A 15,249-nucleotide genomic window follows, 5' to 3' on the forward strand; every position below is an offset into this window, starting at 1 on the left:
TATGGAAAGTGGTTTGTACCATATGTAAGAAAGAGGTATATGGTCAATTTTGAACATAAACAACATGCTTTTCTACCTTACAAGGAAGTTGTAAGCCCCTCTTAATATAAGCTCAGTCAGTAAAACAACGTTTACATGTTCCACTGTGTTTCTCTGAAGTAGCAGAGTAACTACTACTTCAGAGAAACACAGAGAAACACGCAAACGCATAGACCTGGCATATGAATACAACATCTTCTTAAGTTTCTCTCCTGACATATAAAGAATAAAGATTTTTCTTGGCAAGATAACTGCTGTCCCGTGAATCAAATAATAATGGCGAAAGGCTTAATTCCAAGTCTACACTAGCGATCTCAATCGAGAAGATTGTATTTTCACAGATTCCCAACGTTTGAGCTGCTGCACTTCATAATGCGAAAGAATGCTCGCACACCAGACTGCCATGAACGCGCTCAGGACCGTTTGCCAAGACTGCATTTCAGATTTGTGAATCATTTTCAATTTCTTTGCTTCATAAGACCTCAGTGTATCATCAGGAGCCACAGGTATTAATTTTGTTTAGTCTGTATATATTTTTTTGACTTGCTTTATGAATCGCCAAAGACTGCGGTTTCAGCTAAAAAACGTATTTAGTGTTCTAATGAAGATAAAAAAGTCACTTATCTTGGATGACCTGAGGGAGAGAAAATTAACAGATTAATTAACAGCTTTTTGGGCGAACTATACCTTTAAAAAGCAGAATCACTGAAGGACAGAGAAACAAAACAGAAGAAAGAGAAGAGATGAGCAGAAAAACAAGAAAATGACTTCCAGACACAGTCTTAGATGAAATCAACTGAAGAGAAAAGAAGATATTAAATCTGTGAAGATCTCAGCAGAGGAGGATTAAACAACTCCACAAACAGCATTACCAGCTTCACCTAATAACCAGATTCAGATATGTTGAAGGTGAGTAGGCCATAGTCACTTTTTTTTTCTCCCATATTCTCAGAAACGGTATTAATTCTGATTTTATAAGTCAGATCTGTAATTCAAGTAATTTGTGTTAGTGTCTTACCATTGTCATTGCTAATAATTTTGAGTTTTACATTGATGCTTGTATTAAATCTGGTACTCCCTTGTTTAAACCCAGTATTAAAGCAGCATTATTTTTTATTTTATTTTATACTTTTTTATTCCCATAAGTGCATATGTTGTAAGTAATTGTAAATGATGAGGAGAACTGACAATATAAATGTGGCTGTTTCTTTTCGTCTTTATCGCCTACAGTAGTGGAGACCAGGGACAGTTGCAACATGGGGATGGTTGCAACATATCGTTTTTCTCCAATCAGAAACAAGCTAGAGTGATGACACTCGTAATGAACATGCACAGTTAGACCAAGAAGACAGTGGACATATTCAGCATCTGCTGCTGCATTTATTGAAGAAAACTTGTTTTGGAGGTATGAAAGTAAATTTTTTCATGAGAAATATTTTTGTCATACTGTCTTGACATTTTGTATGAATTAATCAAAACTTACCTAGTTTGAATTATTGTTTTGTTGACTTCTAAGTGACATAGCATGTGTCAAAGTCAGTGTGTCTAGCAGGCGTATGATGTTCTGTCATGGCTGATAGGGTTGGGGACGGTTGCAACAAGTTATAAATTACATGTTTAATAAAAGGTTGTTGCATTGCAAATTGTTCAATTCTTCCTGTCTGACACTGAGATATGGAGAGATTGAATAGCATCTGTAACGCCTGCACACTGAAGCTATATAGGCCTATGTTCTACACAGAAACAAACAAAACTCAATAACTGTTATTTGATAAATATGACTAAATTAATAAATAATAGGCTACAATAATAATATTGAAATAAATAATACTATAATATTATAGTAGGCCTAAAACAGTTAATATTTTCAGAATTCTATGCTCATTGAGACAAAAAGCTTAAGTTAATTAGTGAGATTTAAGGTATTTTTTAACATGTTGCAACTGTCCCATGATTGTGTTGCAACTGTCCCCTGGGTTGGGGTCAGTTGCAACATTTGATTTCTTCCATTCAAATAAAAACTGTGAACGATATGTCATATATAATCATCTTTAAATGGTATGGGTAAATTAGCAGACAGATGCAAGTTTAATATATACGGTGGTCTAGTCCAAATAGTCTCTGAGTAACTGAGAGAAATGCAAAAAGTGTTGCAACTGTCCCCGGTCTCCCCTATGTGTTCTTAATATTATCATCAAATTAGCTAATTGATCTGCATACAATATTATAAAGTTAAATACATTCAAATAATGTAAACTTTCATTAAAGGACTGGTGTTCTCTAACGGATAGGCTATTTCTCGCGCAAAACCTTCTCTTTCGATTTCAGTCCCGGCTGCCCGTGGCGAAGACATAACGTCCAGTATGGGTGAGAATCCAGAACATGTAGATCGAAATAGGAGCGAAATTATGTTGCTATAGGCTTACTTTCGATTGTCTAAAAAAAAAACAACAAAAAAAAAACACTGGTTTTAATTTAATGTTTGTTAAGTGCATGTTTGAAATGTATCGCAATAAAATGTATCGCAATGCAGGAAGTAAAGAATGCATCAGCCTCGAACATACAAACAATAAATGATCTTTATACTTTGTGATACAGCGGTTCTGGCTTACTTGTTTTGGTCTGAAGACGGCAATACATAAAAGTACTACTAAAATTACATATTAAATTTCATAATATTGTCTGCTATTATCTTCTCCAGATGGATTAATGCATAATTAGCTGCTGTACTGTTAGTGTAATCGGATCTAGTGGCAACGATTTTCGTTGAGTTAGTCCACCCTATTTTAATAAATGCATGCAAGAGAACAGGATGAGCGATATAAACGCGGACATATTCATTTATGAATCTGAATCACAACAATGTTTTTTCGCTGCATCACATTATCTCCATATCTGTACAGAAAAACATGATAATTTGTTCTCTCACAGTGATGATATAATCAGCAGATCTGATACTGTCATTTTCAGAGGGAAAAAAGTTGCCCCGAGGTGCTGATCGTGCAAACAGTAAGTCAATTAATTTATCGAGAATTCCAGTATTTTTGCAAATGTAGTGTAGGCTCATTGTTCTTGTATTGAGAGCACAACGTTGCATTAAGGATTTAAGGAAAGTAAATAGTGGTATTTTAATTAATATAAGCAGTGTAATAGTATTATAGCTGTTCAGCAGTAGTGTAAAAAAAGAATATATATATATATATATATATATATATATATATATATATATATATATATATATATATATATATATATATACAGTGAGGAAAATAAGTATTTGAACACCCTGCTATTTTGCAAGTTCTCCCACTTGGAAATCATGGAGGGGTCTGAAATTGTCATCGTAGGTGCATGTCCACTGTGAGAGACATAATCTAAAAAAAAAAATCCAGAAATCACAATATATGATTTTTTAACTATTTATTTGTATGATACAGCTGCAAATAAGTATTTGAACACCTGTATATCAGCTAGAATTCTGACCCTCAAAGACCTGTTAGTCTGCCTTTAAAATGTCCACCTCCACTCCATTTATTATCCTAAATTAGATGCACCTGTTTGAGGTCGTTAGCTGCATAAAGACACCTGTCCACCCCATACAATCAGTAAGAATCCAACTACTAACATGTCCAAGACCAAAGAGCTGTCCAAAGACACTAGAGACAAAATTGTACACCTCCACAAGGCTGGAAAGGGCTACGGGGAAATTGTCAAGCAGCTTGGTGAAAAAAGGTCCACTGTTGGAGCAATCATTAGAAAATGGAAGAAGCTAAACATGACTGTCAATCTCCCTCGGACTGGGGCTCCATGCAAGATCTCACCTCATGGGGTCTCAGTGATCCTAAGAAAGGTGAGAAATCAGCCCAGAACTACACGGGAGGAGCTGGTCAATGACCTGAAAAGAGCTGGGACCACCGTTTCCAAGGTTACTGTTGGTAATACACTAAGACGTCATGGTTTGAAATCACGCATGGCACGGAAGGTTCCCCTGCTTAAACCAGCACATGTCAAGGCCCGTCTTAAGTTTGCCAATGACCATTTGGATGATCCAGAGGAGTCATGGGAGAAAGTCATGTGGTCAGATGAGACCAAAATAGAACTTTTTGGTCATAATTCCACTAAACGTGTTTGGAGGAAGAAGAATGATGAGTACCATCCCAAGAACACCATCCCTACTGTGAAGCATGGGGGTGGTAGCATCATGCTTTGGGGGTGTTTTTCTGCACATGGGACAGGGCGACTGCACTGTATTAAGGAGAGGATGACCAGGGCCATGTATTGCGAGATTTTGGGGAACAACCTCCTTCCCTCAGTTAGAGCATTGAAGATTGGTTGAGGCTGGGTTTTCCAACATGACAATGACCCGAAGCACACAGCCAGGATAACCAAGGAGTGGCTCTGTAAGAAGCATATCAAGGTTCTGGCGTGGCCTAGCCAGTCTTCAGACCTAAACCCAATAGAGAATCTTTGGAGGGAGCTCAAACTCCGTGTTTCTCAGCGACAGCCCAGAAACCTGACTGATCTAGAGAAGATCTGTGTGGAGGAGTGGGCCAAAATCCCTCCTGCAGTGTGTGCAAACCTGGTGAAAAACTACAGGAAACGTTTGACCTCTGTAATTGCAAACAAAGGCTACTGTACCAAATATTAACATTGATTTTCTCAGGTGTTCAAATACTTATTTGCAGCTGTATCATACAAATAAATAGTTAAAAAATCATACATTGTGATTTCTGGATTTTTTTTTTTTTGATTATGTCTCTTACAGTGGACATGCACCTACGATGACAATTTCAGACCCCTCCATGATTTCTAAGTGGGAGAACTTGCAAAATAGCAGGGTGTTCAAATACTTATTTTCCTCACTGTATATATATTATAAAACCAGAATATTAAGCATTCTGATCAAATCAGATAAGTCTCTTATTTGAGATTTTATAATTATCGTTCTCTTTGCCCCCAGTGTGTGATCTGAGGATTGTTCTTCTGGGAAAGAATGGATCAAAAAACAGTCAAGTTAGAAACTCAATCCTGGAAATTGATCTGCATGAGTACGAAATATCTACAGATTCACATCAGCCCTGTTCCATAATCAGTGGAATACTGAAGGACAGACATATCACTGTCATTAACACTCTTCATCTGCTGAATCCAAACATCTCAGATCATCAGATCACACACACAGTGAGAGAGTGTGTGTCTCTGTCTGCTCCAGGACCTCATGCCTTCATACTCGTACTGCAGCATGAAGACTTCACTGAGGAGGACATGAGAAGAGTGAAATATGTGCTGAAACAATTCAGTGAAGAAGCATTTAAGCATACCATCATCCTCACAACTGATAATGAGGCAAGATCAGTGGCGGATTTAGCAAATAGGGGGCCCAAGGCGAAGGTAGGTATAGGCTATGAGCCCCTCCCCATCCAATCTTTAAAAGAGAACGAAAAAAATATGTACCGACTGAATGGTGGATAGGCAGGTAAAGCTCTATCTAAGAAAGGAGAAAAAAACGTCCCCTTTAAACCCTGCATACACTTCGTTCTTTACTCCTAAACAGAAACATGTTACAATGTTTACATGGTACAATTTCTGGTAAGCTATGTTTTTTTTTTTTTTTTTTTTTTTGCTTGACAAATTTCACCATTTCGATTCAATTCTTGTGATTTGATTCAATATTGACTCATTTGGATAAATATTAACGTTTCACAAGATAGGCGTTACTTTTTCTCAAGAAAAAGCTGGTATAATTTAAGGTTAAAATAAGTAATATAGTACACATATTTAGCCAAATACTATATAGCTCTTTTTTTCTAGCCAATTAAATGGCTTTCCTGAAGTAAATGTTATGTGACGATTGTTCTCCACCTGTTTTACCTCTTTCCGCGGTTGAAAAACATTTATTGATCGATATTATGAATGAGGAATATACATTTCGGTAAGTTATACTGTATCTTTCAACATTGTTAATTCGTGTTTATTTACTATTAGCTAGAGATGATCAGTTCACGTGCCGCTATAGGAATCTGTCACGTCACATTAAAACGGCAAAACGGTATTTATTGTTTGAATTTCGTAATATAATTGACAGAATCTGAGAGCTGAGATTTTTTTAAATATCATGATTCAAGTAAACTGCTCAGTTTTGTCTGTCGATCTCCGTGTCCTCTTTGCTTCACGATTTTTCTGTGCGTTGGACGTTGTTGTTCCTGATCTGTATCCCCAGTAGCAGTAAAAAAGTTTGTCATCTTTGGCAGCGTTCCCAAATACTTAGCGTCTTTTCACTTTTTTCTTTTATTTGAGCCGCTTGGGTAACTTCGAAACTTTAAATTTTCGCGTTTAGACTCGTCTTGCTCTGTTTTTGTATTTCCCAGTCCTCCTGTTACTGCGTGTTGTTCATCTTTCGCGCCGCGCACCTTTACGGACTTTTTGCTTTCCTCCCGCTCCCTCCTTTTTTCAGCACCGCTTGGGTAGCTAGCTTCGCTTCATTTTTAGTCTACTACTCTGTACACTCTGTCTGTCAATCACTTCTTTTTCTCCGTCAGTTTTTTGGCACAGCCTTGTCACTTTCGCAGATGCGCAGTAAGTAAGATAGGCCTAATGGAATAGTCCAATGTAGTGAGGCGGGGGGCCCCCTCCTGTCTGCGACACTAATGATTTGATGCCATTTTTCGCAAATGGAGTTTTAGAAATATATATAATTTAAAAAAAAAAAAAAAAAACCATAAGCATAAGTTAATAGGGCATTTTGGGGGCCCCTAGGTAGCTCGGGGCCCAAGGCAATTGCCGACCTTTGCCTAATGGTAAAGTCCGCCCCTGGGCAAGATACTGGTTTATGGGGAAAAAGAAAACAGCTGTTCATCAGTTAATAGAGGAGTGTGGAGGAGGACATCTGCAGCTCGATGAAAAATGGCAATCAGAAATATTCAAGAGGGTTGATATGATACAAGAGAAAAGCAAGGACAAATATCTCAGATGTGTGATATATGAAGATGTTAAAGGAACTTCTGTAGGAGCAGAGCAGACCAGAGCAGAGGAAGGAAACGAAAAGAGCTCTCACCACAAACCCCATAAAAAAACAGAAGAGAGGCAGAAAAACAAAAATGAAGGTACTGTTCAAAGTCTTTTTGAACAAGTTTTCACATTTGAGCTTCAAATTATCTTTTTACAATTTAACTAAATTCATATACATTTTCATTTAAAAAAGCTTCCAGACAAGTCTATGCACATAACTTTTTTTATCCAGCTCGACTATCAGCCAGTTTATATATTCTAGGCATTAATATCATAATTATAATATTATTATTCCAGTCGATTTTGTGATGTGCCACATTATACACTGCTGCAGTTTACACTGCTCTCTAAATGTTTGGAAAGGCTTTAGATAAAGTGAGGTTTTGGACAATATCAGCATATATTCTTCTCATCTTGAGTTGTGATGAACTGTTGCTTTTCCACTTTCATGTCAGTGTGAGCCAGGGCTTTAAACGGGCTGTGCCGGGCTAGCCTTTGATGTGTAGCACCGAGCCCAAAACCACATGCGTTTCCACAATCAGGCCAGAAGATCCGCAGCGCTTCACTTCAGTAAATAAATAGTTCGTTGGCATTTTTGATGTAAGATTTAAAACCCAAGTATCGATGTTTTAATACCATAGTTTAACAATAATAAGTGATACATTGCTAATGATAATTCATTTGTGTCAAGATTGGAGATTAGTCACACAGAAATAGCCTATTATAATGTTATTTCACAAAAGAAAGAAGACACATTAATAAAGTACTTATTCAGTCGCGTCTATTTCTGTTTATTTGTAGTCACAGCCACAGGACAATATGGTTTACATCATATTTAAACAGACTGAACATTTTTACAAATTTATATTTCACAAAAATAGCCCTCTCCTGGTGGCCAAGAGGGAAACTAAATCAGAGAATAGACGAAATGACCTCATTTGAGGCACTCGAGTCTTGATCGCGCACCTAGAGTGCTGAGTGAGCGCTGGGTTGCCTTGACAACCCGCGCTGCAATCCGGCAGCTCGATGATACACGACTCGCTGAGCAGCGAGTGTCAATCAGGCCTACGGCTGTGCACACATGCGGTGGCTGGCCAACCGCAGAAAGAAGAGTCAACCGGCATGCCGACATGGTCATTTTCTCATGTGACAACATGAACAAAGAAAGATAATGCAACGAATAGTGCAACAAGAATAATGCAACAAAGTTTGTTTTGGTTAAACAGCAGATTTAGAAGAAAATAGTATCATAGTCCAGCTTACAGTAAGTAAGTTCAGTAATGGTTTATTGAACCTCCTTGTTAACCTGTTAGTATGAACCTATAGAATGAGGTTATGTAGGTTTTACTATGGTGACCATGCGTCCTTTTTTTCCCGGACATGTCCTGTAAGACTGGAAAAACTGGAAGAGAGAACAAAGGCAATTAACATTTGAAATAACTCTTGTGCATCATTCGAGACGCAAGTCTCACCTCAGAATCTGTCACGGGAATTCAAAAGGTGAAGCGAGGATTCAAGTGCAGGAAAGGAATTTTAATGAATAACAAACAAAACAGACTAAAAACCAAAACTCCCTCGTGGGGGAAAAACAAGGCAGGCAAACACTCAAAACATAACACAGGGGGAAACAGAGACAACGATCCACAAAGACTGCAAACAAGAGGGAACTAATAAAGGGAAACTAATCAGGGGGAACAGGTGGGAGAACTCAAACAATAATCAGATAACAAGTAGGGCGGGGCTAACAATAACACAAGCACATGGCTCAACATAACAGACACCCAAGTGCAGAACAAGACAGGACAGACATGTGACATAACCCCCTCCTTAAGGAGTGGCTTCCAGACACTCCACTAGAACGGGGGGAACAGACCAGGGCGGGACGGAGGGGACAGACCAGGGTGGGACGGGAGGGACAGGCCAGGGCGGGACTGGAGAGACAAACTGTCCATCAGACGGCCAGGGTGGAGCAGATTGTCCATCGGGCGGCCAGTGCGGAGACTTTCCCTCGGGCGGCCAGGGCGGAGACTTTCCCTCGGGCGGCCAGGGCGGAGACTCTCCCTCGGGCGGCCAGGGCGGAGAAGACCCCTCGGGCGGCCAGGGTGGTGAAGACCCCTCGGGCGGCCACGGCGGTGAAGACCCCTCGGGCGGCCAGGGCGGAGAAGACCCCTCGGGCGGCCAGGGCGGAGAAGACCCCTCGGGCGGCCAGGGCGGAGAAGACCCCTCGGGCGGCCACGGCGGTGAAGACCCCTCGAGCGGCCACGGCGCAGGAACTGGAACAAACACCACCGGCTCAGGCACTGGGACTGGCACCACCGGCTCAGGCCCTGGAACTGGCACCACCGGCTCAGGCCCTGGAACTGGCACCACCGGCTCAGGCCCTGGAACTGGCACCACCGGCTCAGGCACTGGAACTAGTCCCACCGGCTCAGACTCAGACACCACCGGCCCAGGCACAGGCACAGACACCGGAACAGACACTGGAACAGACGCTGGAACAGACGCTGGAACAGACGCTGGAACAGACGCTGGAACAGACGCTGGAACAGACGCTGGAACAGACGCTGGAACAGACGCTGGAACAGACGCTGGAACAGACGCTGGAACAGACGCTGGAACAGACACTGGAACAGACACGGGCTCCGGCTCAGGGACAGACACGGGCTCCGGCTCAGGGACAGACACGGGCTCCGGCTCAGGGACAGACACGGGCTCCGGCTCAGGGACAGACACGGGCTCCGGCTCAGGGACAGACACGGGCTCCGGCTCAGGGACAGACACGGGCTCCGGCTCAGGGACAGACACGGGCTCCGGCTCAGGGACAGACACGGGCTCCGGCTCAGGGACAGACACGGGCTCCGGGACATACACTGGCTCTGGCTCAGGAACAGACACTACCGACTCAGACACAGGCTCGACGGCGGCCATCTTGTCCGAAGACCCAGTCTTGGTAGTGACCTTCTTGTCCGAAGACACAGGCTCGACAGGCGTAACGTGAACAGGTTCAGTGGTGGCCATCTTGTCCGAAGACACAGGCTTGGCAGACGTGACGTGAACAGTCTCTGACTGGGCAGACTTGACATGAACAGTCTCTGACTGGTCAGACGTGACTGGAACAGTCTCTTGCTGGGCAGACGTGACGTGAACAGTCTCTGACTCCTTCGCAACGAAATTCTCCGGGACATTGGGGAGGCCGGAGGTCTTCCTCCTCCTCCGCCGTCTTCGATGGTGAGGTGCAGGTTCAGGTCTGGACGGAATTAAGGGTGGATGGAGCTCTGGGCTAGGCAGCGGCGATGCATTCTCTGGGCTGGGCAGCGGCGATGCATTCTCTGGGCTGGGCAGCGGCGATGCATTCTCTGGGCTGGGCAGCGGCGATGCATTCTCTGGGCTGGGCAGCGGCGACGCATTCTCTGGGCTGGGCAGCGGCGACGCATTCTCTGGGCTGGGCAGCGGCGACGCATTCTCTGGGCTGGGCAGCGGCGATGCATTCTCTGGGCTGGGCAGCGGCGAAGCATTCTCTGGGCTGGGCAGCGGCGATGCATTCTCTGGGCTGGGCAGCGGCGATGCATTCTCTGGGCTGGGCAGCGGGGATGCAGGCGGGTCCGATGTATCCCACCGAGCACGATAGTGGAGAAACTTAGTGAAACCCGGAAAGTCTAAAATTTCCAGCCCCTTCATCTCCCACTGAGGCAAGGGAACATCCAAACAAATATTAAATACGTCCTTAAGGACTATATCCCCAAGCCCGAGTCCCTCTGCTGCCGCGCTGAATCTCCGGGCGAAATCCTTCACCCTGGTCCCCTGCTGTCGGAGGGAAACCAAACTGCTGAGTCTCATGATTCGCTCCAGGTGAGGGCAGGAATCCTTCTGCTGAATCCTCATTCTGGTGGATCGTTCTGTCACGGGAATTCAAAAGGTGAAGCGAGGATTCAAGTGCAGGAAAGGAATTTTAATGAATAACAAACAAAACAGACTAAAAACCAAAACTCCCTCGTGGGGGGAAAACAAGGCAGGCAAACACTCAAAACATAACACAGGGGGAAACAGAGACAACGATCCACAAAGACTGCAAACAAGAGGGAACTAATAAAGGGAAACTAATCAGGGGGAACAGGTGGGAGAACTCAAACAATAATCAGATAACAAGTAGGGCGGGGCTAACAATAACACAAGCACATGGCTCAACATAACAGACACCCAAGTGCAGAACAAGACAGGACAGACATGTGACAGAATCATCCTAATCTACATCTCTTCCCCCATTCCTTCTCTCTCATGCTGAGATCCCCAAAAGTCACCCAAAAATCTATATGGTTTAATATCAAAATTATCATACAGTATTACACCTGTTTGGTATAATTTGAAATGTCTAGTGCAACTGGTACAAAGCTCTCATTCCCAAATAAGTCAAACAAAAGGTAATAAGGTATTTAAGAGTTTAGAGATAACTGGCACACAGAGGAGGGTGGGTCTCCAAGCAAATGGCATCCTGCTCCCAAAAGGTGTAAACTCTGACAGCAAATTCCCATTGTTAGCAAATGTTTCTATGTGAAAGAAGTTTCTGTCTATATAAAGAAATGCAGCAAGAGGATCGGCATGATTTGTAACTCAAATTAGCCTGTGATGCTGAGAGTGACTGTATCATGTATTTTCTAAAGTCAGGTTCGCATCTTTTCTCTTTATTCCAGAGCATTTGATGTTTTGTATTTATTATCTTTGAACTAATTATGAATCTGTCATGATACATTTACCTGACATAATAAATTGTTACATTTGATTTTATTCCGACTGACTCTGAAATTGTTTTCCCAGGTAGATTAAAGCATTCGTATGTTACAGCAAGTTTTGCGTCAGATTAGTGATGCTGACGACTAATATTGGCACTAATTCAAGTGTACTTGGCTTGCAAAGACAAGAAGTGAATTTCTATTTAGGGCAGCAAACGTGCTGTTTGACCAACCTAAATCTGTGTGTGTGTGTCTTACCTTTGTTTTAATTAAATGTTACTTTAGATAAGTGTACGTGGGAAATCACGGCATGGCCAGTTCAAAGCTATTAAAGTTGGTTGACTTATCTGTAGTAGTGGCCATACCTCTACTGAAGTAAACGTTGCGTTAAATTCAAGTGTATGCAATTCCATGGGATGGAATGACCAAAACTGATGAGCTTGTGAACCTGAGACCCGTGTTTAAACAGAAGGCGTGAGGACCTCTGAGCGACATAGTTTCCTAATATAAACTGGTAAAATATAATTAAAGAGTTAAATAGAACAATCAAATGTATTGCTAAACTATTATATCACGAGTTCACACTTACACACAATTAGAGTGAGTAAAGTTTAATGTGTATTTGGTGTGCTGTCTGGGGGGAGGGCTCAAAGCTCAGAGTTCGGCCCGAACCCAGAGTACTCCCCCCCGTATGTAAATGTTAATGACTTGAAGTGTGGAGAAGGAGTGGTGGAGGGATGCTACTAAACTGTGAATGGATTGAGGTGAGACTGCTGTATATATATATATATATATATATATATATATATATATATATATATATATATATATATATATATATATATATGCATACAGTATATGTGTACCTCTTATTGTTGATTGCTGAGTGTTCTCCTCTCGTGTCAATTATCTGAATGTGCTCCTCCCGTACTTTGTTAATAAAACATCATATAATTGACCAATAACCAATTGGTAGTGATGGGCAAATGAAGCTTTGGTGAAGCACTGAACCACTTATAATTGTTTTGAAAATGGGTTCATTACTCGAAGCTTCAGTAACAGCACCCTCGCCTGGTGAAGTGCCAAGGCTGCATCTAAATGATCCCGGCTAGATAGTGGACAGGAGGCTTTAAGATGAGGGAAATAAATCTAGTGCACCCAAGAGCAGAAGAGCAATGACCAGGATGCTTGTGTTTCAAAAAAAAAAAAAAAAAAAAAAAAAAAAAAAAAAAATATATATATATATATATATATATATATATATATATATATATATATATATATATAATCTTTACTTAAAAAAAAAAAAAAATACAAAGTACAAATGAACAAGGAAAGCCGAGCTTCCATAAACCAGAGAATCAAAATAGACACAAGGGTCAAAAGGTATAATAAAGAGCAAACTTAAATTGAGAACTTGTCACAGTAAGCACAGGGTACATAGGCTCAAGACCATAGATATCATATAAAGGCTAGATGTCTCGTGCTGGCCAATGGAGGTCGACGTCATGCCACGTCATGCCATCATGCCACAGGCAGCTTGCTCACTCGTTTAATGGTGCATGTACTTTTAAATAACCATAACTTGCTCAATTTTCTACCGATTTTCAACCGGTTTGGTTTGTTATAAACGTCAGAGATGTAGTTATGACACTGCATGCATACAATGCATACATATGAATAATTATAACATACATATTCAAGCATTCGGAATTATAGCCACGTTAATAACGTTTGTAAGAAACCAAACGGTTTGTAAATCCGTCAAGATTTCAGATTCACTCCTGTCCTACGATCTTGCAGTTCATTACCATCTGTATCCCAACTGTTTTTATTTGTATGGCTTTATTTGCTCTTCATTCCTACATGCTATCATTAAAGCTCCATCTTGTAGCACTTTTGCGAAAGCTATCTCTCCTACCAACTTTTTCAGTTCATACGTCAAAGTCAATGGATTATCTCCTGAAACTCCTACCTCTCCTTTAAACTTCAATATTATCTTAAATTCACTCTTGATATTACTTCGTTCCTCACTAGCTATTGAACTGCTTTCTGATCTTTCCTCCTTACCTTTTTTCCTCTTTTTGTTAACCTTCTTTTCTGTTCTGACCTTTATCCATCCTACCTCCATATCATCCTCCTCTTCACCTGTATCTTCCATTTTTAGAGTCTCTGATCCATTCCCAGTTCGATTTCCAAGATTCCTCGTATACGTATTTTTTGGCTTATTTGAATTGGCCGCCATGCACCTGAACACAAAGGGCAGGGAACAAACAGACTTATAAAGAGCTAGACACAGGTGAAGGGTATGAGGGTTAACAAAGTGCTGAACAAGGTTAAGGCGGGCATACACTGTGCGATTTTAGTCCGATTTTGAGCCGAATTGACTTTTTCGGGTTGGGCCGATTTTCAGCTTTGTCATGCGTCGTTTGTCGTGCAGTGTTCGTGCAGTGTACAGGGGGAAACGAGAGGCAATTAACCTCTCCCGACCGGATGGTCGGATGAATTTCTGGCATGTTAGAAATTCTGTTCGCTCCTCATGACTATATCGCACAGTTGAAGCAGAGCTACGAACCGATAGCCCTAAACTCAGTGTTTTTTCCCTCACTGCGCCTGCGCAAAAAACAGAAGTTTCATCTGCAGCAAAAAAAAAGAAAGAAAAAAGGGAGATCTTTAAGTTCTGTAGTTCAAACTAGCTACAAATTACTGTTGCTTACCTCCAGTTCGTGTTGAAAAATGGATTAACCATTACCCACTTCTTCCAATTAAATTAAATTTTCAATTCAATTCAAATTTATTTGTATAGCGCTTTTCACAATACACATTGTTTCAAAGCAGCTTTACAGAAAGTGCATTTACATAGAAAAATAAAGTTAGTTAATCATGTAATAATTTAGGGCACATCACTGGCGTTGAGTCATCTCTTCACAGGCGTCGAGTCGTCTCTTCACGGGTGTTTGGGCATCTGAAGTGTCCATGAGAGGCTGGATAAAAACTGGAGCTGACGAACTCTATTTACCTCGGGACTCGCGGCCCAAGATAACAACAGAAAAGCAGATGGGAAATAATTAGCATAGCTGCCGTTCATAATATTAATGCATTTGATCCGATTTAACTGTAGTATAAAAGATAATCATGTGAATGCTTGGCTAAAGAGATGCATCTTTAATCTAGTTTTAAACTGGGACAGCGAGTCTGAGCCTCGAATAATATCAGGAAGGCCATTCCAGAGTTAAGGAGCTAAATGTGAAAACGCCCTCCCTCCTTTAGTGGACATAGATATCCTAGGAATGACCAGAAGCCTCGAATTTAGTGATCTTAAAGAGCGCGATGGATTGTAGGGCGATAGAAGTTCCGTTAAATACCCAGGAGCTAAACCATTTAGGGCTTTGTAGGTCAGTAGTAATACTTTATAATTGATACGGAACTTAATAGGTAACCAGTGTAGAGATGATAGAATTGGTGTTATATGATC

At 41.4% G+C, this 15,249-nt stretch overlaps 1 protein-coding gene across 1 annotated transcript in view; it reads left to right on the forward strand.

The window, feature by feature from the left end:
- The first annotated feature begins 1,357 nt into the window (after positions 1 to 1,357).
- LOC311087067 (GTPase IMAP family member 8-like) overlaps positions 1,358 to 15,249 on the forward strand; it is a 43,773-nt gene continuing 29,881 nt past the window's right edge. Inside the window, exons 1-5 of the mRNA XM_084120317.1 lie at positions 1,358 to 1,444; positions 2,368 to 2,406; positions 3,010 to 3,048; positions 5,000 to 5,384; positions 6,853 to 7,142. Of these exons, the coding sequence (XP_083976443.1) occupies positions 2,403 to 2,406; positions 3,010 to 3,048; positions 5,000 to 5,384; positions 6,853 to 7,142 (718 nt within the window). The 5' untranslated portion in view covers positions 1,358 to 1,444; positions 2,368 to 2,402. The remainder of the gene's footprint in view (positions 1,445 to 2,367; positions 2,407 to 3,009; positions 3,049 to 4,999; positions 5,385 to 6,852; positions 7,143 to 15,249) is intronic.

Source organism: Abramis brama (genome assembly GCF_963993115.1).
Source record: "Abramis brama genome assembly, chromosome: 1".
NCBI classification, from domain to species: Eukaryota; Metazoa; Chordata; class Actinopteri; order Cypriniformes; family Leuciscidae; genus Abramis; species Abramis brama.